Source organism: Nelumbo lutea, chromosome 3 (assembly GCF_056320005.1).
Source record: "Nelumbo lutea isolate HS-2025 chromosome 3, American lotus-T2T, whole genome shotgun sequence".
Taxonomy (NCBI): Eukaryota; Viridiplantae; Streptophyta; class Magnoliopsida; order Proteales; family Nelumbonaceae; genus Nelumbo; species Nelumbo lutea.
The window spans coordinates 40487756-40506875 of record NC_142686.1 but is presented as its reverse complement, the minus strand read 5'-3'; the positions used below and the strand labels follow the sequence as shown (position 1 = coordinate 40506875).

The following is a 19120-nucleotide window of genomic DNA, read 5'->3' as shown; positions in this document are numbered from 1 at the left end:
GATTGGATTCAAGCCAGTCGGTTAACCCAATTGGGTTAGTCACGATGCTCCTATGCATCACACGGTATTGACTAGTACAATTCTACATGCGTTAAATAATAAAAATATCAAATATTGATATGACCTATATGACCAACACCAATGGGAGACTACCACATGTCTCACCTCAAGTGAAGATCAGGCAATTCATATCAACTCAAAGGGCAATTCAATAATTTCACGAGGAAACCTAAATGCAACATATGGAATTGTAATGGACAGCCCCCACACATAGGCTGGCCTAATTAAATAACTAACAATTGTGCACTTAATGTGCGATAACAACCAACCACATGGGCATGACTCGAGCACCACGATAAGAGACCAGATCTGCTCCCCACACAAGGTGCCTCACCGGCACATCCTACCATGCAATGGGAACATCTCCTATATTTATAAGTTATTATTCACGGGAGATGTTTCCAATGCATGGTGATGTGCCTGTGAGGTGCCCCTATGTAAGGAGCAGATCCCGTTCCAGGTAAAGGAAGAGAATTGACATAGGAGCCAGTACAGGATCCATCACACTCACTACTAATGGCTCCCCTCCCTATAAATAGGCAAGTCGTTAAGGCAATGTTTGGTTCGAAGAAAAAGGTAGGGAAAGGAAGAGACCGACAAGGAAACCTATACAAGGTTTGTAAAGGCTTCCCTTCCTTTCCCTACCTTTTCCTTCAAACCAAACATCGCCAATATCTCTCCTTCACCACTCTATTTCTCTAACCTCTTACTCATCTCGTGTGTTTGATTATCCCTCAAGCTCTTTAGTTTGTTCAATCTTCTGATTCCTTACTTGACGATCGAAGTCTTTGCCCCTGGGTGGCCACCTCAGGGCTTATGATACATCTTCTATGACCATACTCTGTGGAGATCCTCAACCCAACTTTTTGGTTATACTCTTGTCATTAGACAGTGCATCAACAAATATTGTGTAAAATAATGAAAAATATTCAGATATCTAACAAATTTATAAGTGACTAAACAAAAGTTTAAAATAATAATTAATTATCAAATGTTTAAAATATATTACTTGAAGTAGTACATGTTAAATAATTATAATTATAAAATAGTACAAATGCATTTAAAATTATTAAATTTGTTAAAAATAATGGAAAATGTTAAATTACTCAATTTAGTCAATGAAGACAATATAAGTTTTAAACTATATATTATGTGTATCGAAAATCAAGTTTTAAAGAACATGTTTCTTTTTTATATAAGGGGGAGAGTAAAGAAATAATAGGTTCCACGAGTAGACCCTGTAATCGACCCCAAAATCGCCAAGGCTAGAACTGACCCTAGATTTGGACTTTATAAGGTAGGATCCTGTTCCAAAAACCTAGAACCAATCCATGCCCATCCCTAACCATAACTGCCATTTTGTCTTTTCCTAGCTTCAACTAGGGGTATCTTTAGGTTTTTGGATTTTTAAGTTTATTAGGCTATTTTATTGGCCCATGTGTTTTAATAGGTCAATTACAGGGCTGACATCAGCATCCACTCTATTGAAGTCTTAGGTTGGAATAGAAAAAGTAGCAATTTAATTTGGTGCATCGAAACAAAATCTTTCTATTTTAACGGTTAAATGAGTGAATTAGGTTATGAAATTCGACATACTATTTTTTTGTCATTATGATGTGGTCTGATTGGTCAAATGAGGTTTGGATGATGGAAATTTATGGTCGATAAGTTCTAATCAGTGAGATATGCTAAAATGGAATATTGGTTTGATAATACCTCAAATGAGGGAATCTTTGAATAAAGTTTGGTGGGAAGGCATTTTGAATGTCTTGAATCTAATGAAAGAGGTGAATCTTTGGTTAGAAATTTGGGTTGAAAGCTTTGGTTCAGATTAAGGATTTAGCTTGTCTCATCAACCAATAAGAAGGCTTGAAACGAAAGTTTGCTTGTTTAGCGGTCAAATGTAGTAATTAGTTATCAAATTTGATATACTATGTTTATTTTGGGTCTTTGAATATGGTGATAAGGTATGATTGGTCGAATGAGGCTTGCATGATAGAGATATATTGTTGATAATCTCTAATTAGTGAGACTTGCTAAAACATAATTTAGGCTTCATAATGAAGGAATTTTTTATTTTGGTGCCAAACATTTTTGAATGTCTTGAATTTGATGGAAGAGTTAAATCTTTGATTAGAGATGTAGATTAAAAGATTTTGTTCAGAATAGGGTTTTAGCTTATAGTTCATCAACCAATGAGAATGCTTGAAACAAAATCTTGCTTGTTTTGGAAGGAAATGAAAGAATTTAAGGCTAAAATTAGGTAGGTGGGTTATTTTGAGGATTTTGGAGTTAATAAGAGGGGTTTGGTGGCTTGGGTTATAATTTCTTGAATAATTTAATCATAAATATCACATTAGAATCTTTATTGATCAGATAATTAAATAAAGGAATTTGAATTGAAATTTGACGTGGGGGTATGGATTAAGATGGGAGTTGGGTTGAAGGTTCAAATTTGATAAAGAATTTGTTGATCTTAGTTGTCTAGTTTTTATTCATTCATGGCCATTGAAATGGAATCTTGGCATTTTAAAGGTTGATTGTCATAAATTTGATGTGAGATTAGGGGAGTTAATTGTATCTTAGTATTCTTAAGGCAATGGATGTGCTGGGTTTGATTTTGTGTTGACGTTTGAACATTGGGTCTAATAAACGATAAATCTTTGGAGTTTGGTTACAAAATTCAACGTGCAACTGAATTTTAGTTTCCTAAGTCTAGGGATTGGGTTTGATTAATGTACTAAAGCCTATATAATATCATATGTTGATCTCAATGTTCTTGTTAATCAAAAGTTATGTTTATTGGAGTTTAGTTGGGTGTTTGATGTGTGGGTTGTGCCAAAAAGAGGGAATTGTGGATTTTGGCAAGTCTTAGGTTAATTTGATTATGTTTTGAAGTTTTGGAGTCTTAAAAGAGGTATAAAAAGGTAGGGTGAATGGATCTAGAAAAAAATGGGTGATTGGCAATGTATAATTTATTAAATAGTAATTATGAATGATAAATTAAATTCATTATTAATATATACATTTTTAGAGGTTGCTAAATTTAAAATAAAAAATCATATTTATTCATAATTGTAAAATTATAAAATTGACATTTCTCAATTGTTACAACATTTTGATTACTAAAGCCAGTTAAGTTTGGGAATGCTTATACGAATAAGCACTCGGGACCACACCAATAAGCACTTTTGGTGTTTGGGAAATAAGCCCAAAATAAGTTCTTATTGTGAGAAGCCCAAAATCCGGGATTATTTTTAAGTGCTTATTCGATAAGCGCTTCTTTCCTTTATGGCTTGTCTTGGCCCGCCATGTCATTTTGGAAATACCTATACTACCATTATTTGAAATAAATGATTTTTTTTTCACCAAATGTTCATGAACACTTATTAGAATAAGCACTTTTTTTTCAAATAAGCATTCCTAAACTTTGCCTAAATAGCATTACTATATTCAGAGATCAAGAAAAACATAAAAGCAAATTTTCACCATTCGGAGTTCAAAATTGCTCCCAGAACTTTTTTTTTTTTTTGCTTTTCAAAGATCATAGTTCAAATTTTCCAAATGCCACCTAAGTTTGTAGGCCCTGTCTAACATTTTCAAGTTATTAAAAGGTTAAAATACCATCAAATTATAATCAATAAGATTGAGGGAAACTTATTGATTTGGGTACTATTAAATTTTCCCAAACAAATATAAACTGTGGTTTGATAGCAAATAGCTTTGCAACAATTACTCTTTAATGGGAACTTGTGTCCATCATATCCTCTTTATACTCATTCTAGCTTTTTAGACATCCAGTTGCTTCTTATGTTGATTGTTATTATTGTTGAAGGATTCTTTTGTATTTTAGATTTTTTATAAAATTAAATTACATTTTTCATTTCATTTATTTTATCATCATCATCACCATCATCATATAAGCCATGTGCCAACTATAAGGCGTTGACCATCAATGGCCATAAGAGTTTGACAAAATTTTTATTGCCAATTATCCATCTCACAACCTTACTTTGGGCTTTGGAACCCATGGCGTAAGACAAGCTCATATTGGTAGTGCTCTTTTATATTTTTACTAGTCGAGACCGTGCAACGAAATTGAAGTAGGATCTTATCATATTATCATTTGAGTAGAGCTGGTTCCTATCCAATCCAAGCAATATCTTTAGATGACTAATTTGTTTATGATTAATTTAAAATAATTTTAATTTTAATTTTAAATTGAATGTAATTATTAAAAATGCTACTTAAATGGATTTCAGATCAATAATAATTAGTTTTTAATTGCTAACATTTATATGTTTAATTGAGTTCAAAATACTTAATTATAATTATAATTTGTTTTAGTTATGGATGAAATGTTAACTAACTTATATGTAGTTATATTAATTAATTATACTTTTAATTTTCTTAAGTTTTAAATTAATTAAGTAATAAATTATTTTATTGATTAGACTAATTAAAAATTTTAATTCAATTTTATATATAAACATTTATTATTGTTATTATTATTATTATTGTTATTATTATTATTATTATTATTATTATTATTATTATTATTATTATTATTATTATTATTATTATTATTATTATTATTATTGTTGTTGTTGTTGTTGTTGTTGGTTATATCAATAACTACTATTATTTGATGTTAATTCCCAAACAGTTCTAAATTAAACTAACCCAACACCGAATGACATAAAAAACCATTGAATTAGGGTAAAGCACCGTTAAGAGAAGAGAGTGACAAAGTGCCTGAAGATGTTTCTAGTGTGCTACTGGCACAAGATGCCATTCTCTAAGCGTTCGAAGACGCCTTTGGCTTGTTGCAGTAGATCTTGACCCTATGTATTTTTATTTTTATTTTTTTTGCTTCATGGGGCTACACAACAAGGGGTAGCCCATCTCCTTTCCCTTATCCCCCCAACCCCTGGTGGCAGCGGGATTTGATTCCAAGTCTCTACTTCGACCACTCAGAGAACCTACCAACTGAGGCGCCATCAGTTGGCACCTTGACCCTATGTATTGATGGCTGATTTTAACAATTTCAAGTTTCAACTATGTTGAGCTTAGAGTTGAGGCCTTTTCTTGGGAGGGGAGGATTGAGGTTTGAGTGCATTGAAGAATTCATGAATAGAACTGAATTGGATCCCTAGTTTTGTAACGAGCTTTGGCTGAGTATAAGGGTAAGACCCATGATTACTCGTACCATAAAAAAGTGATTTTGTCTCTCTATTTAGTTAATAAAACCATGTCCCACGGGTTTTAATCTAACAAAATTGCAATAAACAAAATAATAAAATAGAAAAATAAATAAAAGTCAAAGAAAAGTATCTAATTCATTCACTCTTTTTTTGATAAGTACTTAATCAATCAATTTTTGAAAAGCAAAAAGCCCAAGAAAAAAAAAACATTAAAGCAAACAAAATTGTGGGTTGCTATGAATCATAGTGCATGTTAGAGAGGATATAGCCCCTTATTGAATTCATCATTTTCCATGTCATGCACTTAGTTGTGCCTGGCCTTGACGAATACAAATGGGAACTCTCTGTGCTTAGACATAGATAGCCACCTTCTCTCACTCTCTGATGATATGTCCACATTCCCACACACAATCTTGCATGACTCACACACACTAAGGCAATATGCAATGCGGTACTCAAGGATCGAGTTACTAATTCCCTCAATCTTGAACCAATTTCTTATAGTTGAGGAACTAGGGTGTCCTTGTTGTCCGCCGATTGTAACATACCTTCTCTTGCTTAGCGAAGATGATCCATGTGATTCTTGAACCTGCCAAACTATAGGCATCTTTGAGAATTTGATGTTCACATCTGTCGACTCAAGGATAGTTCTTGTCCCAGATGATGATGGGATTCTAGTTCTGAGAAGCATCCTTCCAATGGCTCGCTCTTTGGGGAGTGAGACAATTCTTCCTTCCATTGAAGCTGATGCTAGAGAGAAAGATATAGGCATGCCAAAGTTCATTTCAGAACCATGCTGCCTCACAAACTGATGAACAAAACCTCTCTCTTCTATCGAGTGACACACCGCCTCTACCACCTCAGATGGCTGATACAATGTAGTAGGGTTGTCCTGATTGGATCTCATTGCCATCTATATCCAACACCGATTGGTAATGAGACTTGTGAGATGATGCTATGGCTTTAGATTTCATAATTGATGATAACACAATCAAGAGAGATGAAATCAAGAATGTAGTCCTCATGACTAGAGTGAAAATATCGTTGGTATCAAGAATTAATAACTCACTAGGCTGCTTAGAGATCGTTTGAGAGTTATTGAGATTTGCAAGAGGAAGAAAGGGACCCTCCCTTTTATAGTTAGCTTATTTTCTTTTGTCACAACAATCCGTTGAATTCCCTCCTAAAACAAAGGAATTTTTGTAGGAGAAAGTGTCAAGAGATACTAAAGTCTCTATTATATAACACACATCATTTTAATTTAGCTTTGGTTGAATTTATTTGATTATGATATATAAGATATTCATGTGCCACTGAACAAGTGACATTATAATCTGGTAGAATATAGTCAATATGAACTCCCTATAAAAGGGAGAGGAATAGGAAAAAAAAAACTAAAAATAAACCAATGTATAGGACATGTGCCATGGATGTGTAGATCGATTTATCAAAAGGGTAATTAATCCATAGCCTTGCAAAACTGGAGATGGACAAGACTAAAAGGGTAATTAATCCCCATTTTCCAAGCTCATAATCTAGAGAACCCTGAATAAAATGCAAAAAATGCTAGCATATGCAATAAATTCAATGCATTGTATCAACTAATTTTTATTTCAGGCTTTGGCATGTTCTATTTTTATTGGGGATTGCATATGATATGGTCATAGGAATTGTTTTGTCCCATTAGTGATGGTAGTAGAACAATGCTTTATAGGAGAATTTTAATTTGACTCATCTAGATCAAATAATACAAGAACGAGAGCTTTTATTTAGGATTAGTACTAGAAGGGACCCATGTGATGCATGAGCTTTGTTAAGCAATAGTGAAACAATAGAAACACATGAGAGTAGATAATTTCTTTTATATTTTAATTTTTAGATAATTAATAATTATTTATGTTTTATATTCTAATATTAATAATTCTTTATAATACAAAAATAACAATAATTAATTTCAACTAAATTAATAGTCTAATCTCAACTAAATAACAATAGTTTAATCTTTGATAATTATTAAAAATAAATTTATAACGAATATACAATGAATAATTACTAAAATACAATAAATAACTAATAAAAATACAATATATACAATAATTACAAAAATACAATAAATATAGAAAAAATATATTAAATTAATTAATAAATAATGTAATCTCAAATAATAGTTCAATCCCTAATAAATATTAATCAATAAATTATAATGAAAGTACATAATTACTGAAAATAAATTTATAACAAAAATATAATATATCTAATAAATTAAATTTCAAAAAGATAAATAAGAATAATTTAATCTCCAATAATTATTGAAAATTTACTATTAAATAACAAACTGAAAATAGATTTATTTATAACTATTGAAAATATATTTATCACAAAACTACAATAAATAGTTATAGAAAGTACAATAAATATTAATTGTAGTATATATAAAAATATAATAGATATTGATAAAGATTTTAAAACTATTATTAATAAGTATTCATTTTTATGAAAATAATTTTCTATAATTATTATTTGACATAATTGAAATAGTGTTTTTATTATTAGTATAATAATAATTTTAATTATTATTCAATTTTTAAATATCTATAAATTTTTTCAAAAATTATTACATCTTTTTGTTATTAAAAGATTCAATACATCTGTTATTCATTGTTTCAATAATATTTACAATTGTTTATATTAATATACTTATTATCAAATATTATTAAATATATAAAAAATATTTTTGTGTTTTTAATAAAAATTTAAATTTATCACATAATTTAATTATTTAATTTCTTTAATTATTATTTAAATAATATTTAAAATATGCTTTTGTTATTAAATTTCTTGATATTAAAGATATTAAAATTTTAATTATTTAAAATATTATTTAGTTATTTCATTATCTTCGTTATTGAAACTTTTAAAATATTAATTATTTATTTAATTGAATAAGGCATGAAATTATTTTTGAATTTCTTATATAATTTCGTTATTTAAATGTTTAAATTTATTTTATGTTAAATATTTTATTATTTAAAATGTTTAGTTACTTAAATATTTAAAATTTTTTGTTATTTAATTTTTATTTACTTTAAATTTATTAAAAATATTAAATATTTTGTTGTATAACTATTTAGATACTTTTAATAGATTGTGATTTAAAATATTTAGTTATTGAAATATTTAATTTTTTAAAATTTTTATTATTTAGATAACATTTAAAGAATTTTGATTGAAAATTTTAAAATACTTTTTAGTTGTTAAATGGAATAATCTATAACATTATTATTTATATTGTTATTACACAATTTCTTTGTGAACTTCAGAAAATATAATATTATGAATAATCCAAATATCGTTAAATCTATTATAATTATTTTTGTGTTTTTAGTTTAGTTTAATATTTAAATAATTCTTAGTTTTGTAATTTAAACTTTCTTTAACTAGATATAAATGAGAAAGTGTGAGAGAGGAAAAATAGGAATTAAAGATAATTTAGGAGTGAATAAAGGGTTTTTTTTTCGGTTATATAGTTTATTAAAACAATGCCTTTTTTAGGGGAAAGTAGAGGAGAGAATAGAGGGGAATTGGAGTGGGACACTAGTAAAGAGGATAGTGGTGCCACATGGTTAGTCATTGAAAAGCAACTCAATCTCTCTTTCTTTATCTATTGGTTGTTTGTAAAAATGACATGGAATAAAATAAAATCAATTTTCAAAAAAGGAGAAAAAAAAAAGATAGGCTTACTTGTTTTAGTGTGTGTGACATGGTTATGTAGTGATATGTAACCATGTTAGCTTAAACCCAAATTATTCTTCTAGCATTATAAATGCTAGGTTAAACCCAGGTTGCTTTTCTCTTCTTCATAAAGAACTTTGTTCAAACTTTAAGAGTAATTCCTTTTTAGGCTTAGTTTGGAAAGAGTACAAATGCAAATATGTACAATATCAATACAAGGTTATAAATATAACATACAAGGTTTTGCACCGTAATAATTGTATATTGCAACCAAAGAACTTTTAGGCTCACTTTGAATTGATTTCAAAAACTTTTATTTTGTATATTTTATATGTATTTGCACTATACATATTTGTATTTGTACTCTTTACAAACTGAGTCTTACCTATTCATATACATCACCAACAAAACATTTAGCAATTGAATGTCTTTTACTTCTCTATTCATGTACATCACCCTTTAGTAAATGGTGGATCTTTTACATTTTCTCACATAAAACTTTAATTTCTAGTTATATCCTCTTTAATTAGTTTCCTTCAAGCAAAATTAAGTTATATCTCATTTCATTGTTGTTGGTGTTTTTTCAAATAACTAGTAAGTGTGCATGTGCATTTGATGATGATGGTGATGATACTAAATAACATTTTTCCAAATTTTTTTACAATTATTTTATATTTTTATGTGTATAAAAATTAATTATTTGTCACATTTATTTTTTTGTTTAATATGATGAATATATGATATTAGAGAAGTGCCCAAATGTTTTCTACATTTATTTTTGTATTTTTTATAATTTTGTATGTTTTCATCATTCTAATTTTATTATTATTTAACTATGACATCAATGGTTGACACATTTTGACCCAAAAAGTTGAATTATTAACTCGCCACCAAACATGAAAATATACATCTCCATTTTTTGGTTGGTTATAAATTTGGATTTTATTTTTATCATCAATAAAAATAATTATTCTTTGTTACACTTTATTCTAATATGGATAATTAATATTGCATTCAATGAAAAGAATGTGAGTTTATACCCTAAATATATGACTTAGTTGGAGGGAATTGAATGGAGAGAAATGTAGTAGTTCAAATTGCATTTTGAATATGAGTTAAATAAAAGTTCCACACTATCATTCACATTTTTAATAGTAGTATAGATATAGATATAGATTATAGGGATTGAAGTTTTACATTTTGTCTTCTTTCTTCTTTGATTAATTGTGTAAGATCGCCACTTATTTTCTGTAATTTCTTGGCACCTGCCTTCCCTATGAGAGTGGTTAAAAGACCAAATTAGAAAAGTCTCTCTTTCTAATCATTTCATCACATTATTTCTACTACATGTCAGATAAAAAATTCAAAATCAAATGCAAGCCGAAAGATATAAGGAGTGCAAGTTGGTTTCAATAAGATTGGGTTGAGGTCAACCCTAGCCCAACCCAAGTTGGTGAACTCCCATTCTTATATCTGCTTGGATTTTTCTCACTTCCTAGACTTACAATATTTATCTAATCAAGGTTAACTAACTTTAGCATTATTATATATGAGGACAAGCTATGCTCCTTTAAGTAATATCATACTTTTTTTTACTGTATTTCCAAAAAGCATAAATGAAAGGAATATTCGATATATTTTTATATGATTTTGAGCTCAAGAGGTTAAACAAAAGCACCTTTGTCCTAAATTGTATTTAAAAGATCTTTGTTGTATCATTATCATAAGATTATCATAAGTGGGCCTCGCCTGCACAATGTGGTCTCTTGGAAAAAAAACTCTACATGCACTTTGGAAGCTTGGGTATCTGGTTAATTGCACATAGAGAACACCTCCCTATGATTTCACATACATGAATGGTAATTCCCAATATGTGGATGGATGTTGTGTGTGCAAAGTTTTTGCTTGTTGGGGATCTGCCATACCTATTCTATAACCCCAATCTTCCAAAAAAGAAAAAGAAAACTAAAAGATCTCCCATGGTCCAATGTATTGGTATTGTGTGTCATATTAATAAGCTTGGATATACTTTGAATATGAAGGATTTGATGGAAAGAAATGGTTATACTTGAATACATCATAGAAACTCTTACAAATCCTACAAATGCATGAATAATAATTAATCTAAGCTGAAATAATTATAAATAAGTTTTGAGCATATAAGAAATGAAAACTTCCATAATCTATATAAAGTGATACATTGCAAATCAACAATATCAAGAGTAATATATATATATAACACATATATCAGACCAAATTTTGAGCTTTCAAATCTACTAAAGTTCACTATAAGACAAATTAAACTGTTGTTGGGTTAATGTGTTTGATAGAACATTGACAATCCATCTTATAGTTCTTCCTTATCATGAAAATCATTTAGAATATATATATATATATATATATATATATATATATTAAAAAATTTCCTAAAGTTAAGAAAAATCTCACTTTTTTTGGCATAAAGTATTGTTAGATCAATGATAAATCCATTGATAATTCTTTTTTGCCATGAAAATCATTTATAATTTTCTAGAGATTGTTTTTTTATATAATCCATAGGTTGTTAGGACAGACTGTACAAATTGTTAAAAAAATGGAAGAATCAACAATTTAACAATTTTTTTATCTATGCCGGTGGTCATGGACCTATGGTTGTGGTAATGATCAAAGCAATTTTTTTCTTTCTTTTGTCTTTTCTTTTTATGCATGTTTGCATTAGGGTCTGTCTAAGATAAGTTTTCTTTTTTCTTTTCTTTTTCTTTTTTGATATCACATATCTAATACATACATACATACTAAAGCCTACAACACACTACCACCATTAGACACTTGGCATTTTTATTTTTCAGAAAATTTATACACGTGGCATTTTTGAGAAGTTGATGTTAAAACCCACAACCCACTACCACCATTCAAACAAGTAGCATTTTCATTTTCTAGAAAGCTAGACACGTGGCATTTTCTGAGAATTTGTTGCTAAAACTTACAAACCACTACCACCATTCAGACACGTGGCATCCTATTAATTCAAGAAATAGGATTCAAAAAGTGTAACCCATTAAAAGATTACCATAAACCCACATTTGTTTTTAAATAATTTTTTGAAAGAAAATACTTTATTAATTACAAACTTGATTTAACTTTTAGGAAGCAACCTAATTTAACTTTTAAAATTAAATATCTCAAAATAGGTTTATTAGATAAATAGTAAATACCAAATAAAGTGGGTTATTGTTTATCAATAAGATCTCATTTAATATCTTAAATCAAATTAAAAAAAGGATAAATTAATAGTGGGTTTCAAATAAAATAGATCAAAATAGATTGACAATTACAAAGATATAAGACCCATATTAATTTTTTTTAATTTAATTTTTTATAATTAAATAATAAACTTCAAAATAAATTATACACACATTTAGATACCCTTTACTTAGTAAGAGGTCATACACATTAAAGGAAAACTAAGGGTGGGGTAGAATATATTGCACCTGATGAGAGTAGTAGTGCGCCAACTCATATATTATTAGAGAGTAGTAATTTAATTTAATCAAGATGTGTAATAGCAGCTGTATTGATTATTATATACTCTAGTGTACTTTGTATCTATACAACTTTATTAGCACCACGTCCTGCATCAGATAAACAAGAGACCAACTTTTTTCTGCTCTTTTATTACCCAACAGCAATGAGAATTGGCTTTATTAGTTGTTGACATTATTACCAGATTGTAATGGCGATCGGGTTGGAAAGCTCTCATAACATCCTTTACTCATTCGCTCGCTGAAATTCAACAATAGAGGAATATTGGCCAATGGGTGGTGATTTGGGTAGATTCCATCTGTACAAAAAATGTAGGTATTGCCAAAATCAGCAACGATTTTGTAATCTTGATCAGATTTTGGACCTGGAGAGTAATTTGGTGCTTACACCGATTCAGAGTGGGTGCATGTTTCCTTTTCATTATCATCAAAATATTTATTGTTAATTCGTGTTTGATCTGGTTGTGTCACCCACAGGCTACAGCAATCGAGGGATGACAGGGAAGATTTGTTGTAGCACAATAACATTAAACAAAGGGAAAATATATGATGAGTTTTGATTAATTATTTTGACAAACAACACTTTATCATATCTTTTTCATATCATAGTTGAACCCAAAAATAAATAACTGAACTTGCTCGTTATTAGTTCTGTGTTCTAGAGAAGTTGATTAATAGGGTGTTACCATTGACTGGTAATAGGCTACTTGAGGTACAAGATGCCAATCAACTGGTTGGTAAGGTTTTCTCTTAGTTATAGTAGGGATTTGGGATCGAATCCTGCCTACGCTTGGGTTGAGGAATGGGCTATCTCCATTGTGTAACCCTTTAAAAAATAAAAAAAAAAGCTTCTGGAGGTTAATTGCTAGTTGTAAACTATATATAGTATATTTATTATTGAATTGTATAAGGTTAATATTTTTTTTTGTTTATATGAACTATCTCCCTGTGGTGATTCCTCTTTTCAGCCTGATTTTAATAACTGATTTCTAACTAATTTATCAACTTCTTAGAAATTAACCAACCAAAACAGCAAAATAATTGATGATTGGCATCGATCCTAAACTCCACCTTAAACTTTGATCGGCATAGTGATTAAAGTGTCGTAGCGGGTTAGACCCAGAATATAAATCCTCGTCCTCACCTTCTCTCATGATAAACCCTTCTTTAAGAATATTGCAATCCACCCTATCCAGGAGGTATCCACCCCAATGGGCTGTTTTTTTTTCTCGGAAACTGGATTTTGGAATTCTATAATTCATAAGGGTACAGGTAGGGTATTATTTTAGAAAGCTGGCCCCCTGACCCATACTACAGGTTGTATCTTAAATTTTATGCATTATATAAAAGTAATTTTTTTCGGTATTGAATGGCTCCCCTTTGTGCCGCCATAGGGGTGGTATAATTTTTTTGGCACAGTACAGTATTTTGTCAACAAATTATCAAATAACTATTCTCCAAATGATAATGGGATCCAATAGCAGGGATCAAAACGGCATCTCTTTCTATGACTGCCCAGTTTAGTACGGTTTTCATCAGGGCAATGCTTGTTCTAACAGCCTTTACAGTTTTGCATTAGAAATATCTTCACACTCATATGACTGAAACCGATCTCATTTAGTACCAACCGAGCCATCATTCGGTATATAAAAAAGTAATTGATAGTTTTTTTTTTTTTTTTACATTCTTCATATATGGTAAGAAATTAGATGTGAATTCTGGACCGAACTTGCTGGCTGGCCTGCCCCACACTCAAATGTGGGTTGAATTTGGTTTATTGAAACTTCAACAAGGTGTGAGCTTTAGTGAGGTACGGATTGAAAGGTTTGGAGGGACGGAGAGGATCTAAAGTTTACAAAATCCACCCCCTGAACCCACCCTTTGCCATCTCTAAGAAAATATGTACCATCGCCATATCTAACAATATCTGTACTTCAATCAATCTGGTACAACATTATTCTTGCTTGGCCCACTATCTAGCCAAAAATGCTTTAGGCTTGCAGCCCCATCTCGGAGTGGAGAAATGTCCCCAGAGGGTACAGCATCTGTTATATTTGGAGGATTGCGTAAATTCTTCCTTTTGCTGATGTATGAAACCAGCGTTTGGGGCTTAAAAAAGGTCAGGTCGAAGCATATGAGCTGCACTAATACCCCATTCACCAGCGCAGTGTGTAGGGGTGCAAGTTGGATTGGCCCGAGTTAACAGTTTATACTGTTTTAAATTGGATCTATCGAAACTTTGACAAAATCTTAACTCTAACCCGGAAAAATTGCATCCCTAACAGTGTACATGGTCAATGAACCATCCATAGTCCAACTACAAACTCCAACACTAGACTAGCCTATTGAGCATTGACCAACCCATACCTTGGGGAATGGCCAATGGGGTCTTAGAAGCATTGCCAATGGGGTCTTAGAAGCATTGTTCAACATGCATTGCATGCTCTTAACAAAGTAGATGAATGCAATTGATAAGTAGGAGTAGTTGTGTTGACTGTTGAACACGACTTATTTATTGCATGTGACATACAATATGATCCATGTAACATGAATTAATATGATTAACCTATTTAATACTTTACTAGATAACACATTTAACTCAAAATAATACAAAATCAACACAATTAATCAATTTAAATTAAACAAATAAATAAATTTAAATAATAAAACAAATTTATAAGAACTATTCAATGTCATATTTAACTACCATAATAATATTTCATCCAAATATGCATATATATAATCTTGTAAGCGAAACTTCAAATCATAAATGGAGCATTTTCAAGTAAAATTGATGAGCGTAAAACTAACAAACTTATTAATTATGCTAAATGAATTAATACGATTTTAACATAAATCCAAGCCTCCTCATGTTAAAATCGTGTTGCCGTAAAATATTACCAGCCCTATCCGCAAGGCAACAACATGCCAAAACGTAAAGGGTGGTCTCTCTCACTTGTAGTCTGCATTGCATCCTTCGTTAAGCAACGTTGATTACGGATAAAATCACGGAGCCGACCAATAAAACACGGCACGACAGTGGGCAGCCTTTGTTTTTAATTTCATAAACATACACTATTGGGCTAATTTGTTTTTATTTGTTTAGATTGCTAAGGTGTCCAAATTTGATTAGACAGTCTCAAGAATTTTGTGCAATGGTCCCAGCAGATGTGAACACTCGGGCGTAAAGTCTGAACAATCGCATACCGTTTGCCTGCGGCTGTGGCGTTGTGCCAGGCAATCTCATTCTCATCAAGTTGACGTTATTGATGTCATCACTGCTACCGGTTACCAAAGGTGCCAATCAGACGCTCACGCTCTACTCCACAGAAACTACCATCACATAAATTTATCAAAAACGAAATAATCCGTCCATCTCATTAATTCTTACTTATTTATTTATAATAAATAAACTTTTTTTTTTTTGCTTGCAATCATTTCTATTCTCAACTCAACTCAACTAATAATAAGTCAATTATCAGGTTTTTACAATACAGCATTTGATTTCACCCAAAAGGTCCAAGTAACGGTAACTTGTTCCACTACTAATCACTAATAAGACTACCCTCGTGTTTCAGTAATAATTACGTACCACATAATACAACAACATTATACGAGAGGACGAAAATTGGAAATTCAGTTTTCTTTCCCCAAAAGAAAAAAGAAAAGAAAAGAAAACCCAAAAGACGACTGACACGCCCTGACGCTCAGACTCGAGAGTCTTTCCGTCACGCGCACCCGTGCGCAGCAAACCCGATACGAGAACTCGCTCCATCGAACACAACACGAAACCCTTGTTGCTGTATATTCCCCACTATAGACAACCCACTCGTCGTCCCGGCAAATGCGAAGCAGAAAATCCCGTTACTATCAACCGGTATCAGATAGTTCGCCGCCGGCAATGACAAGTCCGCCCCACCCCTGAAATGCATCACCACCGTCGGTACCTTCACCACTGTCTTCCCCGACAAATCATAACACGTGTCGAACAACGAAAACCCCTCCGCCCGCTTCAACTGTATCGCCCCGGCACGGAACGCGTCGCGTAGAGCTACATAAGCCGGACGAGTCAACCGAGTCACTGACGTTCCCGAGTCGATTATCACTCCGCCGTTCCCAGCCGAGTCCATCTTGAACAGAGAGGCTGTAATCCCAGGGACTCGCACACCCCCCACACTGATACCTATGAGTTCGACGTAGTAGAAAGTGTCCAGTCTAGGGTTTGTAAGCATCGGCGTGAACACGGCCGACCTAGGCACGGCCGACTCCCCGAACACCACCGACGACGGCTTCACTGCCGCCGCCTGTCGATCGACGAGGCAATATGAGAATTTCCTCCCAAAGCGGCGGCCTGCCTGGGACGGGAAGGACAATTTCCCCCTGCCGAGTCCCAGCAACCCGGCCGCGCCTACGAACAATCCTTCGTTATCGTGGCCGCACCCAAGCGCCACATTTCCAACCTTGGTCCCCCGGAACGTGAGCGTCTCCGTAGAGAATTCTCCCACGGTGAACGATCCGTCACCATATGATACCTGATAGAGGCATAGCCGCTGCTGACTACATCCCGACACATCTAGTCTCCGACAGAGAGGTGAACCGCAGGAAACACCAGCAAATGAACGAGATTTTTTTGGATCGAACATAGGATCGGCCTGCGTGTAACATTTCCGGCAAGGCGCACATTGGATCCAAACGATGTCGCTACCAGTATCGAGAACCATGTAGACGTACCTAGGGGGCGTACCAACACCTATCCGTGTAAAATACTCTCCGCTACCCTGAGAGAGGCCGGAGATGACCGAACTACTGAAGCCGTTCCCGCGCGACCGAGTGGCGTTTCTACTAGTAACGGGCGGCGCACCAGCTGCCATGGTGGACAGGGACTCAACCCTGGCGGCATCTCTCTCCAACCTGAGATGGAAGAGTGCTTCTGGAGTGACATTGAAGGCCAAAGCATCCCTGTGTTCTAATCGTGCAGTGAGAATGGTCTGAGGATTGGTTTCAGCGGTTTCGGAGAGGGATGAAGTTTCAAATTCGCTCCAGAAGAGATCGGGCTTGTGGGTGGGCGGTTTGGGAAGAGTCCCTAAAACCAGGGTTTGGAACTGGAGCGGTTTTGCGTAACCGCTCGAGAAGAAAAACAGAAAGAAGAAGGAAAAGATAGTGGTTTTTGCCTTTCCTTCCATTGTGGAGAGAGATGTTCGATTGTCCGCCGGGGAACGCTAATAAATAAGGGAGGCAGTGAACTGTGCATGAACCAATGAAGGCGTTATAAGAGAGATTTTTTTATTTTTATTTTTATTTTTTCGGTATTGTATAGCCTTTTTTTAATGGATTATCAAAAAAAGTAGCTTTTAAATTACTCAAAATTAACATTTAATAGTGAAGTGATTTCTATATAAAAAATCAAAATTTTGTTTGCATTAGCATGGTTAGCGGGGTAAATTGGGGCCGACCGGCTGAGCTTACGAGTTACGACCGTACTGTGTCGTGTAGTGCAATTAACTAATTGTTGTCGATCGGCGAATACCCACCCGGATTTAGACCGGATGAGCCAGACTACGCCCGTAGCATCAGAGCTCACTAATAACAATCAGACGGAACCGGATGATGCGGATAGTAACTCAACCCATTAGTAAAAAAAATAGTGTGAACGGGGTATGTTGCATCAAACACGTGGATCAGACCGCATCGTCAGACTATGCCGTACCATTGGACCCCAGTAGGCCAGTAGTCATACCATGCCAAGACCAACAGAATCAGGTTCGAGTCAAGACTCAAGATCTCATGCACTGGGCTCTCAACAGGTTGGGTCGACCGGTCAGCTCCCATACTGTTCTACTACACAAGGTCTGTCAATGCTTGATGTAGAAAGCCATGATTTTACAGGGGATATAAAAGATATTTTGAGAAAGGGAAGAAGAGAACTACCAGTTAAAGGCTTCTTGGTTTATCGATTTTTTATTGGATTTGGGTCAAATCCAAAAGGCCCGATTAATATTCAGTAAGTGTAGGTTCTGGATCCATGGCTTATAAATGCAATTAAGAAATTGAGTTCAAGTCTGTGTCTATCCCGATCAAAAAGCCCATTAACAGCCCCGTGTTGCGTTGGGAGTAAGTGCTGCAACCACCAGAAAAAAGGTGGATAGAGTAAGCATCAGCATTTAATATGTGAGAATAGAAGGAGGGGAAGGGGGAATATATTCATAGATCCCCATTCTTTTGTTATTAATATAAAGGCTGTACCCTGTACATCCCATGCATCAATTTTTATCATCATAAATAAGGGCCTATTTGTCTTTAGACCACAGTTTTATTGGAAAACATCTCTACAACACATGGTTTTTAAAAACTAACCAGTGACCGAATCGATCAGGGGTCCGGTTACTGGTTTGAATGATCGGCCCATTCTGACAAAAAATTAAAAATAAAATTTAAAACAGTTTGAATAGTTCGAAAGATTAACCATCTGGTTCAATAGTTTGCTAACTAAAATTAACAATTTTGGAGGAAACAGAACCGGTCAAGTGACCAGTTCCCAGTTTTCCAGTCTGATCCGGTTTTGAAAACCATGCTACAACATAA

General features: G+C 33.0%; 1 protein-coding gene and 1 pseudogene across 1 annotated transcript; both read right to left on the bottom strand.

The window, feature by feature from the left end:
• Positions 1-5568: 5568 nt before the first annotated feature.
• On the bottom strand, positions 5569-6289 carry LOC148864432 (kunitz trypsin inhibitor 5-like; annotated as a pseudogene).
• A 9856-nt stretch (positions 6290-16145) lies between these two features.
• On the bottom strand, positions 16146-17824 carry LOC148864431 (aspartyl protease family protein 2-like). Its single transcript, XM_088979303.1, has one exon. It carries the CDS (start codon positions 17719-17721, stop codon positions 16267-16269), a length of 1455 nt encoding a protein of 484 aa, XP_088835429.1. The 5' UTR covers positions 17722-17824; the 3' UTR covers positions 16146-16266.
• Between the last annotated feature and the right edge of the window lie 1296 nt (positions 17825-19120).

Bases quoted from the DNA above. Each gene is read 5' to 3' on its own strand.
- LOC148864431 (XM_088979303.1), bottom strand. From the start codon at position 17,721: ATGGAAGGAAAGGCAAAAACCACTATCTTTTCCTTCTTCTTTCTGTTT.